At 46.6% G+C, this 25,133-nt stretch overlaps 1 protein-coding gene across 8 annotated transcripts in view; it reads right to left on the reverse strand.

Moving 5' to 3' along the window:
• Positions 1–25,133, reverse strand: part of LOC100502200 (Protein ENHANCED DISEASE RESISTANCE 2) — a 77,768-nt gene that overhangs the window by 15,333 nt on the left and 37,302 nt on the right. For 4 of the 8 annotated variants that reach the window (XM_023300302.2, XM_020539207.2, XM_020539205.3 and 1 more), the window contains 4 exons: positions 10,508–10,579; positions 1,152–1,316; positions 857–1,062; positions 407–473 (listed from right to left, as the gene is read on the reverse strand). In XM_023300302.2, coding sequence (XP_023156070.1) covers positions 407–473; positions 857–1,062; positions 1,152–1,316; positions 10,508–10,579 — 510 coding nt within the window. The other 4 variants (XR_002262640.2, XR_004850240.1, XM_023300303.2 and 1 more) reach the window with 4 other exon arrangements.

Consider the following 25,133-nt stretch of genomic DNA (forward strand, 5'->3'; position numbering starts at 1 on the left):
CTCACCAGCAACATATCATTCTTTGGCCAATCATGTTCCTTCAACACATAGTTGCACAATAGTTGTTTCATCATCTTCATCGAATGTAGCATGTTTGCGCAGATATTCTGGATGGTCTACTTAAATTTTACTAGCTACATGATCATGTAGATTTCTTCTGTATGATATAATACCATTTATGCGACCTCTCTGCCTCTGCGCTTCCACTAGAAATTATTTATGTAAATGGCCACACAATATATGTACCTTGTGCGCATTTACATACATGTTTATGTGCTTGTGCACTGATTTGCATGTCTAATTGTTTATTTTTAGGGTTTGTGAAACTAAAGTTGAGTGGATTAATGTTTGTCAACATAATATTCAGCAATTCCAGAAAAAGAGGAAGTCAAGTGGTTAAATTTACCTTTAGTTGTCTTTAAAGCCAAGCCTGCAATAGCCCATGACACATTCTTCAACTTTACTTTTCTAGCCTGCATCAATATTATAATTAGAAATAGGTTCCCATTTCTTGTTGAACATTGTTAGAGTGGACGCACTAACCAGTTCAACCCAAAAGTTTAAACTGATGGGAGAAGGTAGCCAATTCCACTTATACACTTCAACACCCCCACTCAAGTGCAACCAGAGAGAAAGGCACAAACGTGGAAATAAATGAATGGAGGCACAAATAAAGCCCTGTCAGGATTCTAACTCGAGACCTCTGGCTTTGATACCATGTTAGAGTGGACGCACTAACCAGTTCAACCCAAAAGCTTAAGCTGATGGGAGAAGATAGTCAATCCACTTATACACTTAAACAAACATAATATGGACATATGTATTACACATCCTAACTTCTAACTGTAGTGTTCACCTTTGGAGTTGTGGCATCATCATCATCATCACTATCCCCATCTTCGAAGGATTCACCTCTAGTAAGTGCATCATAAAATTCATCACCAAGTTCAGAATCTTCATGTTCACTCTGGATGATCAAAGTTTCAGATGCTTTTGACTTCACTACTGTTGAAGGCAGCTCAGATGTCAAGGCTGGATTGGCTGCGAAGTACTCTCTTATACCTGGCCATAATAAAACAGCAAAGCAAGAACTTCATTGTATAATAAAAAATAATTTGATATTTGCGGCCACAGAAGCAAATGTAACCAACCTGCTACTTGGCTGAGCAAAGCAAAAGGGATGCTTTTGTCAAAATTTGAGTGCCTTCTCTTCCATCTGCCCCAAAAACTTGGAGCAATCTCCAACATAAGAGTAACAACACATTTTGGACTCGATGATCCTGATGTATACAAAGTCCTTATTTCCCATGTTGATGCTGAAAGAGATAGCACAATCAATACATTCCAAGGCAATGTGGACATCTAATGGAAAATTTTCAGTCTAGGATGTAAGAAGCAGAGACAGTTAGTCCTCAATAAAAATCTTAGGTAAAAGTGATGTCCAACCATGTTTGTTTACTTGTACAAAGCTATGTTATTTTTGCACCCATATACACTCCCTCCACACCCAATTTAAAGGCGCTAAGAGTACACACACCAGAGTGTGAGCAAGATTTAATTCACGCCAGGTGCCACACTGATCTGGTGCATTGCATTCACTTGTTGGATCGGGTCGGATAAAACGGCTGTGTTTCTTCCACAGGAATTTATAATGCAATGCCTTGCTATGTATGCCGCCTAACAATCTGCCCTTTCTCAAAAATGCACTACCACCTAATAAACTGGAACATAGGGAGTACTTGTTAAAATCACATTTTATCTAATCCAGCATCTGCTGAACAATGCAGTGTAGGCAGATAGATTGTTTAGTAATATACTTCTAACAAGACCGAGAACCCGGTATCTGGGAACAAAGTTACAAAAGGTTTGGTGCAAGGAAAAAAGGAAAAGGGTTGTACTTCTTGGAAATATTACATCTACATCTGAAAAGGAAATTAGAAAGTACTTCCCAGTTGAGAGGAAGGCCACCTGTGCTCAAATCCAGGACTCAGCAATTTGTGGTTACCTCCCTGGAAACTGATTTAGCTAGTTTTCCTAGCCAATCACCAATCAGGATGTAATTTGCTAACTTATAAACTAAAAAATGCCCAGGGGTCTCCCATGGACAAGCAATTTTCTTTTAGAAAAGTTATTTCAACCTTTTAGCAGTCACAGAAGAAATTAAATACTTTGATTTTAGGGTGGCTATTCGACAATGGTGATAATTCAAGTGCCAAAACTGGAGATCCTTTTCCTCAGATGGGATCTGATCAAGTCCAAGCTGTAAACTCATCTTGTAAAGCTCAAGTCCTAAAACTCAAGCTTTGCAAAGTTGGTAACCAAGATTTTTGCTTATCGCTTGGCACCCTGCTGCCTAAGCTGGTCTAACAACCAGAGCGCCTTTGTTAGGAGGAATATTCACAACAATTTCTTACTTGTGCAGCAGCTTGCTCAGACCCTACATAAAAGTAAAGAACCATACATCCTTTTGAAGCTAGAGATTTCAAAGGCATTTGATACTGTTAGCGTAACTGTATGCTCTATTGTAATGCCTCTATTGTAATGGGCCTCAGACCCACCTAACTCTATTATATTAATGCACTATCAACTCTGGTTAGGGTTTTCTATTCCAACATGGTATCAAGCCTCTACATTCCCTAACCACCAGGCACTCTAGCCGTCGGCGCACCCCCGGCCATCGCCACCGTCATGGAGCAGTCCTCCGGCAACCCCTCCCTCTCCTTCCCCTGCATCTCCCAGAGCGATCGTCACCGCGTCCGCCCGCACCTTCTCGGCGTCCACGACTGCCTCCCTCCCTTTCTCCTTTTCATGTGCTCGCCTCCCTCCCCACGCAAGCGGCACGAACGTCCACTGCACCAACCACCGCTGCAGCCATCGCGCGGACGATTGCGATTACGGCCGCTGCCGCACCTCCTCCTCCGGTGACAGACCTCCCCTTCTCGGTTGCGGTCGGCGGCATCCCCCTACACCCGGCCATCGGCGCTCGGCCTACGCCTCCCTAGCCTCCCGCGGGTGTAGCTGCCACCCCAGCGCCTCCTTTCCCCACGTCGGCGATCCATATCCCGAGTGTCGGGGATCGGATCCCCGGGCCCCCACGAGACCACGAGTGAGAGATAAGATAGGGAGAAGCTCGCCTATGTGAATCTGCACCCAGATGACCCCTATGCACCGCGCCAGAGGTCGGACGAGGCGAAGCCTGGCAAGGAGATCAGACGAACCGCCAGAGAGCCACTCGAGTGGATTCCACATCTGGCCCTAGGGCTGCTCTCACCATCAATACTACGCACGCCACATTAACTGCGCCCAGCACCGAGCCGCGGTGTAGGAAGGAGCCAGTCCGCCTCCCACCCACGACCGACGAGTCGAGTCCTAGGCCTGAGTCCCACTCATGACCTACGGGACCTAAAGGCCCTAGGCCTGAGCCCCCCGACGCTCCACAAAGCACACAAGACTACGAGAGGAAGCCAGAGGTCAGGCCCCGAAGACCAAGGGCGCACTAGCGGGAGCAGGCGGAATGATAGAGGCCGCAAGGGCAGTAGGGGTCAATGGAGGTGCCCTGATGGCCTGAGCACTTCAAGAAGGAGCTCAGAGCAAGCATCGAAAAAGGTGGGGAAAGGCGCCCACGTCAAAGGTGAAGACCAATGTTGGCAAAGCATTCGTTGAGGCCGCGGATGACGTTTTTTTTTCTCGAAAGCGCAGGAGAACTGCACATCATTATATTAAGTAGAAGGAAAAGAGGGTCCAAAATAGACCAAAGTACAAAAGACCTCCCCGGAGGGGATAAAAAAACCAAAGAAAAAAGAAGAGAAAAAAACAAAAAAAGAACAAACAGATCCTGAAAAACAAAACCAGCCCATCAGCGATAAACCAGGCAGCTAGGTGCCCCTGATGGTTGCGGCAAGAAAGGAGAGACCCTTAGCTCCTGCCATTTCCCACAACTGTTGTTCCTCCCTTGCCTGACAAAGAGCTGCAGAAACACTAGGGGAGATTCCATCAAAGACAATTTGATTCCGATGATTCCAAATAATCCAGGCTCCCAAGGCAATAAGGGAGTTGACACCCTTCATAATCATATCTCCGGAGCCATTGTCTATCATCTCCCACCAACCCGTAAAAGACACCGTACTAGGTGTAGGAGCCAGATTTTGTAGTCTGAAAATGCACATCAACCTTCAGCCGGAACCAGAATTCTCTCGCAAAAACACAAGAAACCAAAATATGATCCAAAGATTCAGACTCTTGGTCACAAAGCGGACACTTCTCCGGATGATCAAGTCCTCTCTTTGCCAACCTATCTGTTGTCCAGCATTTATTTAGCACCGATAACCAGAGGAAGAAGTGGCATTTAGAGGGGGCCCAAGTTTTCCAAACTCTTTCATAGTGACCGAAATGCACAGCCCCGATGAACAACCCATCATATGCAGCCTTAGCAGAATAAGTCCCATTTGCAGCAATACTAAAAGTATGTTTATCTTCTATATCTGGCAGCAGCTCAAAATCTGAAATTAAATTCCAAAGATGAAGATAATCCAATAATACTCCCACCGAGAGTGATCCTGTGATATCAGCAATCCATCTTCTATCTGTCAATGCTTCCTGAACCGTCCTTCTGTTAGTGATTTTTTTCGGAATGATATCAAATAATCTAGGAACCAAATCTGCAATTTTCTGCCCATGAATCCATTTATCAGTCCAGAACAAAGTATTAGCCCCATTACCAACCTTTGAAGTCAACACCATCGAGAAGAAAGCCCTTGCTTTATCCGGAACCTGGATAGGAAGGCTGCACCAAGGTCGGTTAGGCTCAGTCTTTTGGAGCCAAAGCCATCTCATGCGCAGGGCCCAGATAAGTTCTTTAAGACTAGAAATGCCAAGACCGCCCAGCTGTAGGGGTCTACAGACTCTGCCCCAGGCCACCAGGCAGTGACCACCTCTGGCCTCCTTGCGCCCTCTCCAAAGGAAACTTCTTCTAATTTTATCAATGGCCTTAATAGCCCAAGACGGAATATTTACTGCCATAGCAAGATAAATAAGCATTCCGGTAAGCACATGCTGAACTTGCACTTTACGGCCTGCTCTTGTCATCAAATCTGCTTTCCAGCCTGGCAGCTGATCAGCAATTCTATCCACAATAGGCTGCACCTGATCCTTGGTGAGATTTTTCAGGGACAGAGGCAGCCCCAGGTATTTACACGGAAAGGTCGAGATGCCACAAGGGAGAAGATCCTGAACCATTTCCAGCTCCACACCCCCACACTGAATGGGATAAACATTAGACTTTTGTTCGTTGTTGCGGAGACCTGAAGCTTCCCCAAATAGATGTAAAATATCTAGAGTTATAGCAATATCCGCTGCCGAAGGGTGTAAGAAGAGTGCCACATCATCTGCATACATAGAAACCCGATGCAGAGGTCTTCTGGGGGAAAGATCCAAGAGCAGACCAGCGTGTTCAGCTTTACAAAACAGTAGACCAAGAACATCCATAACTAGAATAAAGAGCATGGGGGAGAGAGGATCCCCTTGTCGGAGCCCTCTTCTATATTCAATATGTCCTCCTGGAATGCCATTCAAAAGCACCTGAGTGCTAGAGGAGGAAAGAAGCCCACAAATGATGTCCCTCCAAATTTGTCCAAAGCCAAGATACTTCATAACTTCGATGAGGAAAGGCCAAGAAACCGAATCAAAAGCTTTAGTAATATCAAGCTTGAGGAGAAGACGTGGCCTTTTCTGTTGATGGAAAAGTCTAGCCGTTTGTTGGACCAACATAAAATTATCCTGAATGAAACGTCCCTTAATGAAGGCACTCTGGATTGGAGACACCATATCATTCAGCTTTTGACTTAACCGATTGGCCAATAATTTTGTGATCAACTTTGCAGCACTATGCACCAAACTGATTGGCCTAAAGTCTTTGACATGCACAGCCCCATCATGCTTTGGGATTAAAGTAATGTAGGCCGAGTTCAGCAAGCAAAAATTGTCAAACTTCCTGTTCCAAACCGCAGCAACTACAGCCATAAGATCCATCTTGATAATGTTCCAACAAGATTTATAGAAGCGCCCAGTGAAACCATCGGGACCTGGGGCCTTGTCATTAGGTAAACTCTTAATTGTATTCCAAAGTTCAAGCTCTGTAACAGGCTCATCAAGGTGTGCAAGATTGAAAGTTGGCATGTGCAACGCCTCCAGATTAATAGTCTGCTCCCTATCCCCACATTCACCAATTAGTCTGGCGTAGAAATTGTCCACCAAAACTGCTTTATCATCATGACTAGTGAGAATCTGGTCTCCATTCACCAGTTGTGCAACAAAATTCCTCCTTTTTCGATGTCGAGAGTGCATATGAAAGAGTTTGGTATTAGCATCCCCCTCTTTAAGCCAAGAGATCCTCGATCTCGATCTAGCAATGGTCCGTTGAAGTGAAGATAAAAACAGGGAGTGCTTTTTCAGCAAATTACTTAACCAGATTTCAGCCAAGGATAAAGCTCTGCAGTCCTGCGCTATTTCTAGTCTATGCAGAATTTCCTTTGCCAAAGCCAACTGAGTCCTCACATGTCCCACATGCTTCCCACTCCAAGATTGCAGCTTCCTAGCTGTGGCTTTTAGTTTCAAATTCAGAGTCATGAAAGGGCAGTTTACAGCTGCCACAGAATCCCAAACCTCCTGGATGACATCCTGGAATCCTTCCAATTTGGGCCAAAAAGCTTCAAAACAGAAACGTCTTTTACCCATTTTATTATCTCTAATGCCAAGCAGCAGGGGGCAATGGTCGGAGCCTTCAGAGGCAGCACTTTGAAGAAGGACATTTGGAAAAATGTCTTCCCACTCCACTGAACAGAGGACCCTGTCAAGCTTAACAAGAACAGGACTGTCTTGCTGATTTGACCACGTGTATTTACGCCCAAAAAGTGGAACCTCATTGAGACTCAAGTCCTCAACCAACTTTCTAAATCTCCCCATCATAGCTCTGTTAATATTTGAATTATTTTTATCTGAAGCCCTGTAGATGAGATTGAAGTCACCAGCAATCAACCAGGGTCCAGTGCAAGCAGCCCTGACGTCTCTCAGTTCTTGAAGAAACAACATCTTATCACTGTTACTTTGAGGACCATAAACACAAGTTAACCACCAGCAGCGATTATGCGCATTGCAGAATTGGATTGAAATGCTGTATCTGTCAATCCTAGACAACCCAGTCACTCCCAGATGTCGCTTCCAAGCAACCAGCACACCACCACTAGCACCACAAGATGGTAGAAAGGAGAACTGGCAGAAATCCGAACCCAAGGCTGCAAGAATGGTTCTTGTAGAAATGACAGTCATTTTAGTTTCCTGGAGACAGACCACATCAGCTTTAGAGGACAGAACTAGATTCCGGACTGAATTTTGACGATCAGCTGAATTTAAACCTCTCACATTCCAACATATAATTTTGCTAGGATCCATTACAACAATTATAAATTACAACCCAGAAAGAAAAACACACTACGGGAAGAGATTCCCCGGAGTCTCCCATCCAAAGAGAGCCGCTAACGCTTCAACATGACTTTGAGTTAAGGGATGCTGAAAAAGATTCTCATAATCCTTAACAGCTTGCTGGTTGATGCTTGCATTCTCTGTGATGACTCTCAGAGTCCGCATTACTTGTTTTGTGGCTCTGTTCTCCAGATCCTGCATGTTAAATTCCACCCCTGCCCCTGCAACATGTCGGCTCCGTCGTAGCGCAGTACCATGTTTTGTGGCACCCCTTGACCGCTTGGGGAGGATAGGAGCAGCAAGGAGCTGTAAAGGTGCCATTGTTATCTTAGCCATGAATGATCTTCTTCTAGGCCGCGGATGACGTTAAGGACGAGGGTGCGATCAGTGACCGGATGAACGAGGTCACCGAGGGCATCAGCCATGCCCTTGAGACGACGACAGTAGTCGGTGATGGAAAGGTCGCCCTGGACAAAGGTCCGGAACCGCGCGTCAAGGAGCGCGCGGTGCTCCCGTTTGCCAAGGAAATGGGATTCAATGGCAAGCCAGGCCGAGAAGGCGTTGCAACTGTGCTCCATCACTGTGTCGACGAGGTCGGTGGAGAGTGTCGTAGATCCACGACTTGACCACGCAATCCATGCAAGTCTAGTTAGGGGAGGGTGGCGTTGAGGCAGAGAGGATGTGGTCGTTGAGGGAGTACTTGCCAAGAGTGAGCAGCATCTACTCACGACAGTGGGTGTAGTTGTCGGAATCGATGTAGAGGACAACGATTATGAGCGAGCGGATGTGCTGGACAGCAACCGACTGGGCATGGAGGTTGAGGAAGGCGCCCTGATCAGGGGAAGGAGTCATTGAAGTTGTCGGCATCCTTGGGGCCATCACCAACAGTCTAGTCGCCGAAGGCAGCCTGCCGCGCGATAGCGTCGTTCGCACGAACAATGGCAATGTCGCACTCCTTGATCGCAGTGATAGCATCCAGATCAGCCTAGTTGGCCACAACGATAACAGCATCGTGAGCTTCGCCTGGCATGGCACGCTGCCTCAACGACAATGGCTTCAAGCTCAACGGAAGATTTCTCCGTGCCTGTCACGGCAGCAGTGCACGTGCGCAGGAGGCGACGGCGGTGCGTAGACTAGGGAGGAGGTGCGCACCACAACAGCAAGGGAAAGCAGTGGCGCTGGGGAGCAGCGCTAGAGGCGGCTGGAAGGAGGGTGGAAGAGAAATCAGGGAAGATCCCAAACTTGTGACTGTCATGGTTTCAAAGGCGTCGCCTAGGCGTCGCCTAGGCGACGCCTAGGCGTCCAGGCGGCCAAAAAGTCTAGGCGTCCCCGTCGCCTAGCCAAGAGTCGGCAAGAGGGGAGGGGGAAGAAGCCTAGCAGAGACGACTTTGGGGAGCGGGATCGAGGGAGCGGCGGCGCAGGGAGTGCCGAGCTCGGGGGAGCGGCGGCGCAGGGAGTGCCGAGCTCGGGGGAGCGGCGGCGCAGGGAGTGCCGAGCTCGGGCGAGCGGCGGCGCAGAGCTCGGGGGAGCGGCGGTGCAGAGCTCGGCGGAGCGGCGGTGCAGAGCTCGGGGAAGCGCCGCCGCTGAGACTCAGGGGAGCGCCGCCGAGCTTGGGGGAGCAGGAGCAGCGATGCATGGTTGTGGACGAGCGGCGGCAGTGAGATGGGAGCAACTCAGCAACCCTAACCGGAGGATATATGGGCTGCCTGCCTGCCTGGTGGGCTGGGCCATCTCCTTCTACCCCTTCCTTCTTTTTTTTCTTTCTCCCTTTTTCTTTTTCTTCCTCATATATGTTGTTGTTCTGTCTTTTGTTTAATTGGTAAGGCGTCGCCTTGCTCGCCTTAGTAAGCGCCTAGGCGTCGCCTAGGCGTCCAGGCGGTGGCCCAACGCCTTGTCTCGCCTTACCGCCTTAAGAACTATGGTGACTGTTAGAGTGGATGCACTAAACAGTACAACCCAAAAGCTTAAGCTATTAGGAGAAGGTAGGCGATCCACTTATACACTTCAACAATGACACCATGAAAGTAGGGCAATTGTAGATGGATTTAGAGTAGGGGTACATGTACATATATATACAGGATAGGAGAGTCCCTATCCTAGGGGACTCGAGTCCAGATCTCATCTAAATGGGACGGCGGCAAATGACGCTAGCCTATATATCACACCTAACCCTAAGCCCATGAGGGTGACTAAGTACAAGGGCCTTAGCTCACACAACTAAATCTATTAATATTGTTTTACTCTTGGGGCTTCTGATCCCCTAGAGGGGTACCTCTTTTTCTTTCTTAATGAAAGGACACACAGTTCTTTGCATGGTGCAAGAAAAAAACTCACAAGTTCTAGAATAAGGAATGGTTGGTCATGATGTAAAAGTTTCTAGATCCAAAGTAAATGCACATTTATTTACTGTTTGACTAGTTGTGACCACTGTTTTTAAGGCGTCGCCTAGGCGTCGCCTAGGCGACGCCTAGGCGTCCGGGCGGTGGTCTGACGCCTAGGCGCCTTGCCCGCCTACCTCGCCTAGGCGTCGCCTAGGCGCCGCCTAGGCGTCTAGGCGGTGGTCCAACGCCTTGGAGCGCCTTACCGCTTTAAAAACCATGGTTGTGACTGTTAGAGTGGATGCACAGTTCTTTTTTGTATGCTATTTTCTGGCCCCCGTGAGGAGGCCTGCTGTTATTTGGTCTATTTTAGACCTTTTTCCTATCTTCTTAATATATAAAAAGGGGCGCAGCTCTCCTGCGCGTTTTCGAAAAAAAAATTTAAGTTTCATGAAAACTATGAAGTGACAAATAGTTAATGTAATACTGCAAGTATATCAAAATAACAGCAATGTGCAATGTCTGCCATTGAAACATAAATATATTAAACAAAAAAGTATACTTGAGAACTTTTGGTGTTCAAACTTTTCTGAACATGCTTGTTTCATGAAAAGTCAGTGCAAAGCAAGCTGAAAAGCTAAAAAGTTCAACCCTAATGAATAGTGCATGGTATAACATTAAGTAAAGCAACAAAACAATATAGATCATCTTACGGTTGATCTTTGTTCGCTCGTAGCCATGCTTTGGAGGTCTTTTGTTATGACCAGCAGGAGTCTGCAAAATGGCTGCATAAGAGAAAAAACATACATGACTAACTAAAATATGAACTTGTAAAGCACATAAACTGACGTCTCATGGATATCGATTGTTCTATGTGCTGCAGATTTCCTTGACAGATGGTCCACTAGGCATAGTTACAACTCGCAACAGGATATGTGCATACACATTTTACTTACAACAATACATCTTTTTGTAGTTCGCAGTAAGTCTTGGTTAGATGCCAAGACAGCAAGAGTCCTCGATTTAAAATCAATAAAAGGAATGTACAATGTTTTCGTTAAGTCCTGTAAAATGTTTTTTGTTAAGTGTATTGTTGGTACTTGATTTCAATTCCCCTGAAGGTATCGAAAATCAAGGCAACACAAGTTAGATATAAAGATCTTCGTCCTTTTGATTTAACACTTCTTCGAAGTGTTAGAATGAAGGACGAAGGTTTTTAGTGAGAAACATAATGAAATAACATGAAAGCGACAAAGTGGGACTTCATATCTAACTCATCTCATATGTCTTACCATTTTATTTAATCTCTCCTGATAAATGAATGTACAAACATACCTTCGTCTCTGTTATGGGCCTTAAGCCCATTAGCTATGTCATTATGGTTAGGTTAGCCGCGGCCACTGTAGCGCGTGAACAGTACCGGCCAAATAGGGTTTGTTATGTTGCTTAGCTATTAACTTAGGGTACCTCTCTATATAAGGAGGGGTAGGGTGTTAGTAAAGAAAAAGGGAGGAAGAATAGATCTGGTTTACTCCTAGGGCCTCCTACGGGAGGGGTGAGTACCGGGACTATCTTGCGAGTGCATCGCAGTTCACAACAGTCTCCTGCACATAGGATGGCACGAAGGTTCTTCGTAGGCTAAGCAAGACGAAGTAATGGTCCCTCAAAAGGTACTTTATGCAGGTCATTGTTCATCTATTTATAGAGAAGATGAACCGTCTATATACAAAATTACAATAGTGTCCCCCATAAGGCTTTACACTCATTGTTTATAGGGCTGGATATCGAGCCAGCTCGGGTCGGCTCGTTCAAGCTCGAGCTGGCTCGTTAAGCTAACGAGCTGGCTCGGCTCGTCTTGTTAAGAAAGCGAGCCACAGAGTCAGCTCAGCTCGGCTCGTTTACGACCTAGAGCTGGCTCGTTTAGCTCGCGCTCCAGAGCAGAAAAAATAATGTGTATAATAATTAATTTCTAGTTAATTTCAAACTAATTTAACAACAGAAAATAGTAATTATACTCATAGTTTCACAGACCACATGAATATAACACCAAATTAACACAACTCATCACTCATCAATTCACTATTCACGCACATGTTCAACAGTTTAACCCACACTTATATTCGCATAGACCATTTTAACACATAGACATAATGCATCAATCATTAGTTTAACTCATAGGTCATAGACACCACACATACATATAATATATTCATCAATTGTTGCGTAAATGATATGCATATAGTTTTGTTTTGCTGAAATGTGATAGCCCGTTTAGCTCGCGAGCTGGCTCGTTAACGAACCGAGCTAGAATGCTAGCTCAGCTCGTGAAAAAATTCAAACGAGTCGATCCGAGCCGAGCTGACCACGAACCGAGCCAGCCGATGAGACGCGAGCATTTCGTCCAGCCCTAATTGTTTACAAATGATGTAGGGATATTGTCGTCTTTTCCCTATCTTCCTTGTCGCGCCAGTCTTGGACTTCTTTTCCTTCGTCAGCTTGCGCTCAAAGCTTTTCTTCATGCCGAAACTAATGGCTTCGGCTCCTCCCACCGTTTCTGCGTACAGACGAAGCTTTTGTATGTGTTGATTCGGCCTAAAGCCAGCTTCAAACAGCCTTTATTATTAACCTGAAACACACTTTATTATACTGAAATACAGGTGTTTTAAGGACCTTTGGCAAGGCAGGCCCCCAACAGTAGCCCTTGCGGGATGAGTTCGTTGCTTCATAACGAGCTTAGACCACAAAAATCATAAATGTGACGCCTTGTGCCGAAGGTACGAAAAATACCTTCCCGAAGCTCGTTATGAATACCCTGACTGGTAGGGCCCAAATCTTAGTGAGTACAACAGTTAAATTCAAAAAATCTACGCGTATAAAAGGGAGCGGCACCCGACGATGTTAGCACGACATTTGATGCTTTTGCGCGTGCTGTTGCTCGGGCCAGAGGCCTTCGAAGCTTACTTCGATTGCTTTTCCACCTCCAAACCAGTCTTAGCTAGCTAAAAGTTTCACTTTTTCAATAGGAAATGGCAAGAGAGCAGTCTGGTGCTGATGTGCCTTTGGCACCTTCATCAAGCGTCCAAGAGACGAAGGTTGAGAAGTTAGTTTCAACAATAGAGGCTGCTGCCGCTCAGGCTGAAGCCGGAGCTGTGAATCCGTCCGAGGATAGTGACAACATTGCCCTTGACATTGAAGAGGATAGCACTACCATTCGTCCTACGAAGCCAAGCCATGTGAACTTCGGCAAATCTAAGATCAAAGGACATATTGAGGTACTTAACCGCTTTGGTTATAGTGACAATGTTGATTGGGTGCGGCTAGGAGGTGATGATTATTGTCGAAGCCAAGAGAGGACGAAGTTGTTGTGTTTCGAAGTTTTCTGAAGGCTGGGCTTAGATTTCCTTTGCATAAGACGGTAGTTGCAGTTTTGAAAAGGTTTAACATATACCTTCATCGGCTCACTCCAAACGCTATAGTGCGTCTAGGAATTTTCATTTGGGTTGTATCCTTGAGTCGTTTCAACATAGCCGGTCCCAAGCCCGGTAAAGGAGGAGGGTTGTGTTAGGTCCGACAAACCAACGTAAAAACCAGCCAAATCTTATGGAGATGAAACCACAAAGAAAATCGTTGGGGCGTAACCCTCTTAGCGACGCGCCATATCGGAACCCGGGTATGGTGTTAAATGAGCAAGGGTCGGGCCGTCACCCCTTAAGTGACGCGCCGTCTCTTGATCTGGAGTCGGTGATAAGTGAGCAAGGATCGGGTTGTCGCATCCTTAGTGGCGCGCTACATCGGCGCCCGGGTGTAGTGGAAAATGAGCAAGGGTCTTTGCATCTTCCTCGGCGGGTGCGAAGGGTAAGGAAGCTAGTCGAGGAAGAATCAAAGAGGCTAGGAGATAGAATCATCCTAGTCAAACTGGTCATTGGGGACTTGGTTCTCAATGTTATCAGCGCATATGCTCCTCAAGTAGGCCTTAATGAGAACTCAAAGAGGGAGTTCTGGGAAGGCCTGGAGGACATGGTTAGTAGTGTGCCAGTTGGCGAGAAGCTCTTCATAGGAGGAGATCTCAATGGCCATGTGGGTACATCTAGCACCAGTTTCGAAAGTGTGCATGGAGGCTTCGGCTTTGGGACTAGGAATCAAGAAGGAGAGGAAATCCTGAACTTTGCCCTAGCCTATGACATGTTTATAGCAAACACTTTCTTTAGGAAGAGGAAATCCCACCTGGTGACCTTCAGTAGTGGCCAACACACTAGCCAGATTGATTTCGTCCTCTTAAGAAAAGAGGACAGGCATGCCTGCTTAGATTATAAGGTTATACCTGGAGAGTGTGTGGTAACCCAACATAAGCTTGTCGTAGCTGACTTCCGTTTTAAGATTCGTTTACAACGGAATAAGCATAACAAGGTCACTAGAACAAAGTGGTGGAAGCTTAAAGGGGATGTGGCCCAAACTTTCAAGGAGAGAGTTATCGAGGAGGGCCCTTGGGCAGAAGAGGGAGACGCAAACATCATGTGGAGGAAGATGGCGACATGCATCCGGAAGATAGCTTCAGAAGAGTTTGGGTTGAGTCAAGGAAACAGAAGGGAAGTTAAAGACACTTGGTGGTGGAACGAAGATGTCCAAAAGGCTATCAAGGAGAAGAAAGATTGCTACAAACGCTTACATCATGACAAGTGTGCAGACAACATAGAGAAGTACAGGATAGCGAAGAAGTCTGCAAAGCGAGCGGTTAGTAGAGCCCGAGGTCAAGCCTATGACGACCTTTATCAACGGTTGGACACAAAGCAGGGAGAAAAGGATATCTATAGGATGGCCAAGATTCGTGAAAGGAAGACAAGGGATGTCAACCAAGTCAAATGCATCAAGGATGAAGCAAACCAACTATTAGTGAAGAATGAAGAGATCAAGAACAGATGGAAGGAGTACTTCAACAAATTGTTCAATGGAGGGAATGAGAGTTCTACAATATAATTGGACGAACCATTCGATGACAACAACAGGGGTTTTGTACGAAGGATACAAGAATATGAAGTTAAGGAGGCGCTAAAAAGGATGAAGGTAGGAAAGGCGATGAGCCCTGATGGTATCCCTATCGAGGTATGGAGATGCCTTGGAGACATAGCGATAGTATGGCTGACTAAGCTTTTCAACACCATCTTTCGGACAAACAGAATGCCCGACGAGTGGCGGCGGACTACGTTAGTACCAATCTTCAAGAACAAAGGAGATGTTCAAAGTTGTACTAATTACCGTGGAATTAAGCTCATGAGCCATACAATGAAGCTATGGGAGAGAGTCATTGAACGCCGCCTGCGGAAGATGACGAGCATGACCCAAAATCAGTGTGGTTTCATGCCTGGGAGATCAACTATGGAGGCCATTTTCTTACTAAGACAACTTATGGAGAGATTCAGAGAACAAAAGAAAGACCTGCATATGGTCTTCATAGACTTGGAGAAGGCTTATGACAAAGTACCTAGGAGTGTAATGTGGTGGGCCTTGGAAAAACACAAAGTATCAACAAAGTACATTAATCTTATTAAAGATATGTACACTAATGTTGTAACAAGTGTCCGAACAAGTGATGGAGACACCGATGACTTTCCAATTAACATAGGACTACATCAAGGGTTGGCTTTGAGCCCTTATCTTTTCGCTTTGGTCATAGATGAGGTCACAAGGGACATACAAGGAGATATACCGTGGTGTATGCTTTTTGACGATGATGTGGTACTTATTGAGGAGAGTAGGAGTGGTGTTTCGCAAAAGTTGGAATTGTGGAGGCAGACGCTGGAAGCAAAAGGTTTTAGGCTTAGTAGGTCTAAAACAGAGTATATGAAGTGTGATTTCAGTGCCGTGGGGTATGAGGATGGCGATGTTAGTCTTGATGGGCAAGTGGTACCCAAGAAAGACACTTTTCGTTACTTAGGATCAATGCTTCAGAAGGAGGGAGACATAGAATTAAAGCTGGATGGTTGAAGTGGCGGCAAGCTACGGGTGTCTTATGCGACCCCCGGGTGCCACACAAACTAAAAGGCAAATTGTACAGGACAGCAATCCGGCCGGCTATGTTGTATGGAGCAGAATGTTGGCCCACTAAAAGACGACATGTCCAACAACTAAGTGTGGCAGAGATGCGTATGTTGCGCTGGATATGTGGCCACACAAGGAGAGATCAAGTCCGGAATGATGATATACGAGAGAGAGTAGGAGTGGCGCCAATTGAGGAGAAGCTTATGCAACATCGTTTGATATGGTTTGGACATATCCAACGAAGACCTGAAGAGGCACCAGTGCATATCAGAATAATTAGGCGTCCCGAGAATGTGAAGAGAGGTAGAGGTCGACCAACCTTGACGGGGACAGAGGCTGTGAAGAGGGACCTGAAGGAGTGGAATATTGATAAAGAGCTCGCCGTGGATAGGAAGGGGTGGAAGTGTGCAATTCACGTGCCAGAACCCTGATTTGTAGCTTCGCTTTTCCTACTTAATCGTTTGACCTTTTCTTGTGCCCCTTTAGATCTTGCTGGTTCTTGTGGGTTTTATCTCTTTTTATGTGTTTCCCCGTTTCGTCGTTTTTCGGTTCTCCTTTGGCTTTGTCTCCCTTTTCTTTTCTTTGGGGGTTGAGCTCTGAGGTTTTCATATGGGGTTTCATCTCTAGCCTACCCCAACGTGCTTGGGACAAAAAGGCTTTGTTGTTGTTGTTGTGTTGTACGGAGTTAGGGTGTTGAACTTGATGCTGGAACTTTCTGTGAAGCCTTTAGTCAAGTCCATAAGTTGCACTTTCAGACAGTGTGGTCCTCTCGTGGAGCTGCACCTCGTCGCCCCGCCATCTCCATCATGGTACCAAAGTACAGTGTGGTCTTCTCGTGGCTCCACGGCACCATCACCGTTGAGCTACAATACATCATCCGCGACCAGGCGAACACTGCTCGACAGGTGTGGCCCGCTCTCGAAGAATGGTTCCTCGGAAACCGGGAGGCTCGGGCACTCCACCTCGACGCCCAGTTTCACCAGTTCTCTCAGGGGGACCTCTTTGTGGGAGAATACTGTCGCTAAATGAAGGGCATGGCGGACTCTCTTCGCGACCTCGGCGAGCCCATCGCCAACCGTACCCTGGTGTTGAACCTTCTGTGTGGCCTCAACCCCCGCTATGGCCACCTGAAGGCTCTCATCAAGAGGAACGTACCCTTCCCCACCTTCTTCGCCGTCTGCAACGAGCTTCTCCTCGAGGAGCTCACCATGGACACTGAGGCCCCTGCTCCACCATCGGTCCTCTACAGTGCTCCTTCTGGTGGTCAGGCAACATCGGGGGGCTCGGTGTAATACCCAAAAATGTATTCAAAGAGAGTATAGCTGATCTCCTTATTTTGTGTGCCATATTTTCATCATAAAAAGAGCATACCTATAATTAAGAGTGATGAATTAAAACAAATGATACAAAAATGGAATATGCATCATGCTAAGGTTTTATTTTGTGTGCATTTTGTGATAACATAAAAAAATAAAGTAAAAGGAATATATTAGTACCCAAATTGGAAGTGAGACTTAAATTGGAATTTTGGGAATTAGTGGAGAATAGCACTAGTACCACAAAATAGATATCAAAATAAATAAATAAAACTCCCTCATACCATGTTTAAGATATACATTTTATGAGAAAATAAATGTACTAGGAAGTTTGGATTTGAAATTGGAATTTAAATTTGAAAGCAAAAAAGGGAAAGTGAAAATATAAAAGAAAAATAAAAAGAAAAACGAATGGGGAGCCTAACTGGGCCCTGACCTCGGTTTCGGCCCAATACACAAACTACCCCGCGCAGCCCGTCATCACCTAAGCGCCACGCAGACATGCCAGGCCCGCACGTCGGTCAGTGTGTTTCACTCTCCCTTCCCCCGCGTGACTTACTCGTGGGCCCCGCCTGTCATGTCGTCGCCCACTCGCCCCACTGCTTCGCGGGACCCGCGCGTCATACGCCGTCAACTCGCGCCCACGTCGCGACCCAGTTGACTCGCTGCGCTCGGGACCCAACTGTCATCCCTCTCCTCACTGTGCTGGTCGCCTCCGCCTAGGCATGCTGGTCGGACTTGGCCAGCGCGGCCGGTTTGGCCCGCGGCGCGGCTGCACGCGGCCGGCATGGCCCTGCGTGCGCGGCTCGCAGCCTGGCCCCTCCACCGGTGCGGCCCTGTCCTCGCCGCGGTCCGTCATGGCGCGGCTGGCGCTCCGGCGTGGCCAGCGCAGCGCTCGCCCCGACGCAGTCCTGCGCGCGGTCTGCGCAGCACCCCGCACAGTCCCCGCGCCTTCGTGCGACGCGTTTCGGCGCCCTCGCAGCGCGCCGTTGGGGTTTCGACGATGTTCGTCTACCCATAGACGACATCCGTCAACCCCCCCCCCACGCGTGTCCATAGCCCCGCCATCACACCCATCGTTTGTTCGCACGTCATTCGCGCGCGTCAAACGTGTTGCCCATCCGCGTCATCGCCCTCGTGTGTTGCGCGCCTCGTCGCGCTTCAGTAAACACTCCACCTAGAATCGCTCGTGCTAATTAACTACGTAATAAAACGACGATTATTCGAGTAACAACACAATCAGAGTTAAGTAATGATTTTATTGGTGCTTACGATAATTGCTTGCTAATATGGCTAGGTCGAATAAAATATTATAATCAATATTCGCGTAGTGCGTTTAAGTCAACACGTGTCGTTCACACGTGTCGACGATCGCTATCGCGTGCATCGTTCCGCACGCTCCGCGCCCTTGTTTAGTGAGTTGTGCGCCCTGTCGCGTGGCAATAAATTGTTTCGCCTAGAATCGCTCACGTTAATTAATTTATGTAATTAAACGATGACTAATCAGGTAGTAAACCAATCGAAACTAAGTGTTAATTCTATCGATGCATGTGATAAATACCTGTTTATGTGGTTAGGCTGAATAGAGCACTGTAATTAAATATTCGCTTAGCGTACAGGTAATACCCCCTATATCGTAGCCTCAGCCGTTGCATTCACTTTCCCTCGCGAGTAGTCGTAAGTGCAAGCTTTACAGCACGCACGTGTTTAATTGATCTGTTTTGTTGTATGGTGTATTGTTTCCTTATATTTTAAGAATGTGGAATGTATGTTTGTACTCGTATAGATAACGATCCGTTGGCGGAGTCCGAAGGAGTTGCAGGCGAAGACCCTGAGCAGCAGCTAGTTGGTAAGGCAAGTGTCCTCTGACCTATTTATGTCTTACTCATTTTATAATTCATCTACCGCATTTACACAATTTATACCTAAGGATTTACTAGTTCTTGTTTATCATGTCCTTGTTCACCTGTTTGGGTTGGATTATTTTTTTTTTTTATCGAACGCGCAGGAGAACTGCGCATCTTATATATTAAGAAAAAGGAGATAGAGGTCTAAAATAGACCCAGTACAAGCTGCCAAAAAAATAGATCAAGACAGGAAAAAAGAAGAAGTAAAAACCCCCAGCCACACCAGCACCTAAGGCCACAATCTCCTAAGATCTCTTGCCCCTGCCAAGCCCCACCGAACAGCATCCTCATGAATATGCTGCATGATGATGCTGATGTTGGGGGATGCACCATCAAACACACATTCATTTCTATGCTTCCATAGCCACCAAGCCACCAGAATCACTAAGGAATTAAATCCTCTTTTCTGGTTTTTTGGCACCTGGCACTCAGCTTCTCTCCACCAGTCTTGGAAGGTCGTTGCTGCCAATCCTGGAGTCAGGCGATGCAGCCCTACCTTATGCAAAGTCTGCCACCAAGTGTCTCTGGCAAACACACAAGCCACTAAGATATGCTGAACTGTTTCCTCCTGCTGGTCACAAAGGGGGCACCTTATAGGATGCACAAGACCTCGTCTGCTTAATCTATCCGCTGTCCAGCAACGATTTAGAGAAGCCAACCAAATGAAGAATTTACACCTTGGGGGGGCCCAGCTTTTCCAAATTCTAGTAGCCGGCTCAAAAGAGACTGAACCAGCCAAAAAACGGTCATATGCCGATTTAGTGGAATAATCTCCAGATGCAGACGGGGACCATCTATGCACATCAGGAATCCCCGGGTGTAACTGAAAACCTTGCACTAGGTCCCAAATTACTAAGAAGTCAATGATAATCTGGGCTGACAGGCTGCCAGATATGTCATTAACCCATCTATTGTTTACCAAGGCTTCTTGCACAGATCTGCTTTTCTTGATTCTCACTGTAATATGGCTGACCAAAGTGGGGGCAAGGGTAGATATTGATTGCCCATGAATCCAGCGATCAGACCAGAACAGGGTTCGAGAGCCATCACCTACAGTAGTGTGGACCGAGGCAGAGAAAAGAGCTTCGACATTGGAGTGAACCTTGAACAAGAAATCTGCCCAGGGCCTTTCTGGTTGAGTTTTTTTGAGCCAAAGCCATCTTAGATTTAAGGCCCATCCAAGAACTTCAAGGTTATGGATACCCAGGCCACCCATGCTAAGTGGTCTGCAAACTCTTACCCAACCAACAGAGCAGTGACCACCTCTGATATCTTTTCTGCCTTTCCACAGGAAACCCCTCCGAATTTTGTCAATAGCCTTGATCACCCATTTTGGGCATTGAAGCACTATAAGGTGATGGATAGGAATGGCTGTGAGCACTGATTTAACCAAGGTCAGCCGGCCTGCTGTATGAATGAGGGCAGATTTCCATCCGGTTAGTTTATCAGCTATCTTGTCAATGAGTTCTAGAAAAGTATTTTTGGGGAGTTTCTTGACTGAAAGGGGTAAACCCAGGTATTTGAATGGAAAAGCCACCTCAGTACAAGGAAAAAACTCCTGCGCAGCCACCATGTCTTGTTCCTCACAATGAATGGGCGTCATACTGCATTTGCTCACATTTGTAACAAGTCCTGAAGCATCTCCAAAGATTCTCAGAATTTCTTTGACCACACTGAGTTCTTCTCTACTTGGCTGCAAGAACATCACCACATCGTCAGCATATAGAGAGATATGTTGCCCATTTCCTCTTCTTAACACTGGTTGTAAAAGACTCAATTCTTGGGCTCTTAAAACAAGAGAGTTCAGCACATCCATAACAATAATAAATAACATTGGGGATAGAGGATCCCCCTGCCTTAGCCCCCTATGGTGGTGAATGATTTCCCCTGGCTCTCCATTAACCAGCACCCTAGTTGAGGAGGAAAGGAGCATCTTGGAAATGATATTACACCATACAGAACCAAAACCAAGGTGCGTTAACACCTCAAGAAGGAAAGGCCACGAAATCGAATCAAAGGCTTTACCAATATCCAATTTCAGAAGAATTCTAGGAACCCGCTGCTTCTGAACAGCCTTGGCCGTCTGCTGGACCAAAATGAAATTGTCATGGATGCATCTTCCTTTTATAAAAGCGCTTTGATTTGCTGACACTATCTCAGGAAGTCTGGAGGCCAATCTGTTAGCCAGAATCTTTGTAACAATTTTTGCAAAGCTGTGAATTAAACTGATGGGCCTGAAATCTTTGACTTCCAATGCTTCAGCTTTCTTGGGCAGTAGAGTCACATAAGCTGAGTTAAGGAGATGAAGTTTGGATACATCACCTTGTAGCACCCTATTTAACGCCTCCATAACATCCTCTTTGATGATTGGCCAAGATATTTTATAAAATTTTCCGGTGTAACCATCCGGCCCTGGAGCTTTGTCAGCAGGGAGAGTTTTAATTGCTGCCCAGACCTCCTCCATAGAGAAATTTTGATCAAGAGCAGAAAGGTCCAGGGCAGGACGATGAAATTCTTCCAGATTTAAAGTTGACTCCCTGGGGGCTGCTGTCCCAAGTAACTTGTTATAGAAATCCCAGATTACCTCTTTCTTTTCCTGCTGCTCAGAAATTACTCTGTTATCGACCATCAGTTTTCCAATGAAGTTTTTCTTTTTCCTGTGTCTGGCGTGGTGATGAAAATAGGCAGTGTTGGCATCGCCTTCTTTCAGCCAGTGCAGTCCACTTCTTACTCGGGCAACAGTTCTTTCCAAGGAGGCTAAAGCCAAAGAGTGGTGCTTAAGGGAGCGACGTAGCCATTCCTCAGAGGGAGACAAATTCCTTTCGTCACGAGCGATTTCCAGCCTGTGAAGGATCTCATTTGCCAACAGAATTTGCTGCTTAATGTTGCCCACTTTTTTCTGACTCCAGGCTTGAAGGTGCCTTGCAAGCCTTTTTAGCTTGTCATGGAACCGCTGCAAGGGGCAGCAGACTTCCAGAGGTTGTGACCAAGAGTTTTCCACCTCTTCCAAGAACCCCTCTAATCTGATCCAGAAACTTTCAAAATGAAATCTTCTTTTTCCTTGGACGAGATCATGTAGCCCCAATAGTAATGGACAATGATCAGAAATCTGGGATGCAGAGCTCTGCAAGAGACAATTTGGAAACATGTCCTCCCAATCTGCTGTACAGAAAATCCGATCCAGGCGAACCAAAGTAGGTGAGGCCCGTTCATTGGACCAGGTGAACTTCCTACCTGAAAGGGGCAGTTCCTTTAGAAGCAAGTCATTAAGCAGCCGCCTAAACCTTCCCATCATAGCTCTATCAAGATTGTCATTGCTCTTGTCCTCAGCTCTATATATTAGGTTGAAGTCCCCACCAATCATCCACGAACCGAGGCACTGAGATCGAATCAGGCGCAGCTCATTAAGAAATTGAATTTTATGCTCGTCGAGTTGGGGACCATAAACACCCGTAAACCACCAAGCCACACCATCCTGCTGCTGGAATTGAACAGAGACTGAAAAATTGTCTATTCTAGTTTGGAGCATCTTGCAGACCGAAATCCTCCAAGCCAAAATAATTCCCCCCCGCGTACCAGCCGCCGGGAGAACAACATACTCTTCAAAATCAGAGCCTAACAGAGAGAGAATCATATGCCGAGAAATGGATGCTTTCTTTGTTTCTTGCAAACAAACAATATCAGGCTTAGTGTTATCAATCACAACACGCACTGAGTCTCTTCTTGCCTTATTGTTCAGACCCCTTACATTCCAAAACAGAACCTTTGAAGGATCCATCGGAAAAACCAAATAAAACCACTAGGTGCTGCTAGAACAGCAACCTTACTCAAGGTCTTCTGGGCCTTGCCCGGCGATACACAACACATTAACAGGTTCAAAAACATCTGGGACTGTCCATCCAAAGAGGGCTGACAGTGCTTTGATATGAGCTTCAGAGAGTGAGTTTTTGAACAAGTTGCCATAAGCTTCAAGGGCTTTAGGACTTAACAACTCTCCATCGCAAGGCACATCCAGGCTTCTTATCAGGTCAGCTTGAATCTGTCTTCGTGCATCATTTGTTTTATTATCTCGCTTTGCCAGGCGACTGCTTCTGCGTGGGATGAAGTCAGATGGAAGTTGCTTGGATCGTCTTCTGTGGGGGAGTGGTGGAGGGAGCAGACCATCCACCTTCCTGGTTACTTTGTCAACAAAAGCTTGGACTGCATTTCCAATACCATTCTATTCTTGAGGAGAAGAGGCTTGATTTGGCTGAAGGGCTTGAGAATCATACTTTTGCCACCTGTTATCAGCTGTCCTCCTAGTATAAACTTTGAGGGACGTACTGCCCTGGCCAGTTAAATTTTTATTCTGGGCTGCAACTAAACTGAGGGCCCCAGCAGGCTCTGGAGGGGGCGAAATTTGGACGCTCAGTTCCAGCGACCCAGCAAGGGTATGCTGGGGCGAAACCAACGCACCAGATTCCAGCGGCCCATCCAAAACAGAACTGCCCAGCAGATTATTACGCAGGAGTGAGTGGGGCGAAACCGGCCCAGGAACCATCAGCGGCCCAGACAGCTGGGGCGAGGTTTGCCTGGCCCATTCCAGTGATTTAGCTCTATGCTAGCGCTTTACTCTAATCAATGAACATGATGAGATTATTTATGATACGAGGTTTACTTTTGATTATGATGATGGCATTATGACATGTAAGGGGGCTCGAGCGGTTTCTCGAGTACCTCTCCGTAAGGACTGGTTCGTTGGATGACCACCCGGGAAAACAGTATAGCCATGAGGGTGGTATGGGACGCTCTTAGCCAAATAATTAGACGAATTGAGGTGTAGTTTGCTTCGTTGTCGTGCCGTCAATGGGCTCGGTGTATGCGGCTCGCTCTGTCGAGGGTGGTTTGCCCCTTGGGGAGGAGTGTGGTACATTTAAGAAACCTAACGGGCGGCTACAGCCTCAGGGAATTTTTGTAAAGCCTACGTAGTGAAACCTTGCCTACTCACCTCAGTAGTGTTTAAGGGTTTGATCGGCCCGAGGCAAAAAGGAATCACGGCTCGTGGGTAAAGTGTGCAACCTCTGCAGAGTGTTATGAAACTGATATATCAGCCGTGCTCACGGTATGAGCGGCCTTGGGAGCTCCATTGATTAGAGATACTATGATTACAGATGATGATGAGGATAATTATGGTTTTGATGATTATGATTATGGTCTCTGGTATTCTTTCCGTTTGGAAGGAGTACTTTTGGGCTAACAACTTGGGTTTAATGCTAAAACCTAGCTCTCTGCTTGATCTTAACCTGACCAACTAAAAGCAACTGCTTGATCTTAACCCCACATAAAGCTAGTCTACCACAGCCAAACGGGACAATTGTTGAGTTTGTTGATGTGTACTCATTGCTTTACAACACCAAACTGATATGTCGTGGGCGCCTAGGACTGCGCAGTGGTGATCGCAGCAAGGCTTGGGACTGGGGAAGGGATCTCAGTGGATATGGGGATCGACCAGAGGTGGAGCTGATTCTGTCAGCTGGCGCAAGGTGCGCCAGGATGACCAAGGAAGCTCCACCGGCCAGGTAAAACTTTCTTTGATGAGCCCTAATACAAACTACAGCAGCTCCTTTTATAGACTTAGGTGCCACTTTAATCTCAACCACCTCTAACAACTAGGAGCTAATCTCTCCACTAAAATAGGAGGGCTAACTGACTCCCTCTTTATCTCTTCTTATCTTCTAAACAAACAGAGCTAATCTCTCCACTAAAATAGGAGGGCTAACCGACTCCCTCTTTATCTCTTCTTATCTTCTAAACAAACAGCCCAGCTAGAACTTATCCTTTGTGGCGCCTGGCATACTGCCGGCCCACAAAGGTGTCTACAACATTTCCCCCCTCGTCGACGAAGAGCTCGTCCTCGAGCGTCATGGCTGGATATCTAAGCTTGAAGTCTTCCAGGTGCTCCCAAGAAGTATCCGTCTCTGCTCGGCCTGTCCACTTGACCAGAACTTCCCACACCCACCGATTCAGCCTTGCACGGAGGACTTTTTCTGGTGTAGGGATGACTCTGCCGTTGAGGAGCTCGGGCAGCGGTATAACTTGGG

Source organism: Zea mays, chromosome 1, assembly GCF_902167145.1.
Source record: "Zea mays cultivar B73 chromosome 1, Zm-B73-REFERENCE-NAM-5.0, whole genome shotgun sequence".
In the NCBI taxonomy this organism is placed as follows: domain Eukaryota; kingdom Viridiplantae; phylum Streptophyta; class Magnoliopsida; order Poales; family Poaceae; genus Zea; species Zea mays.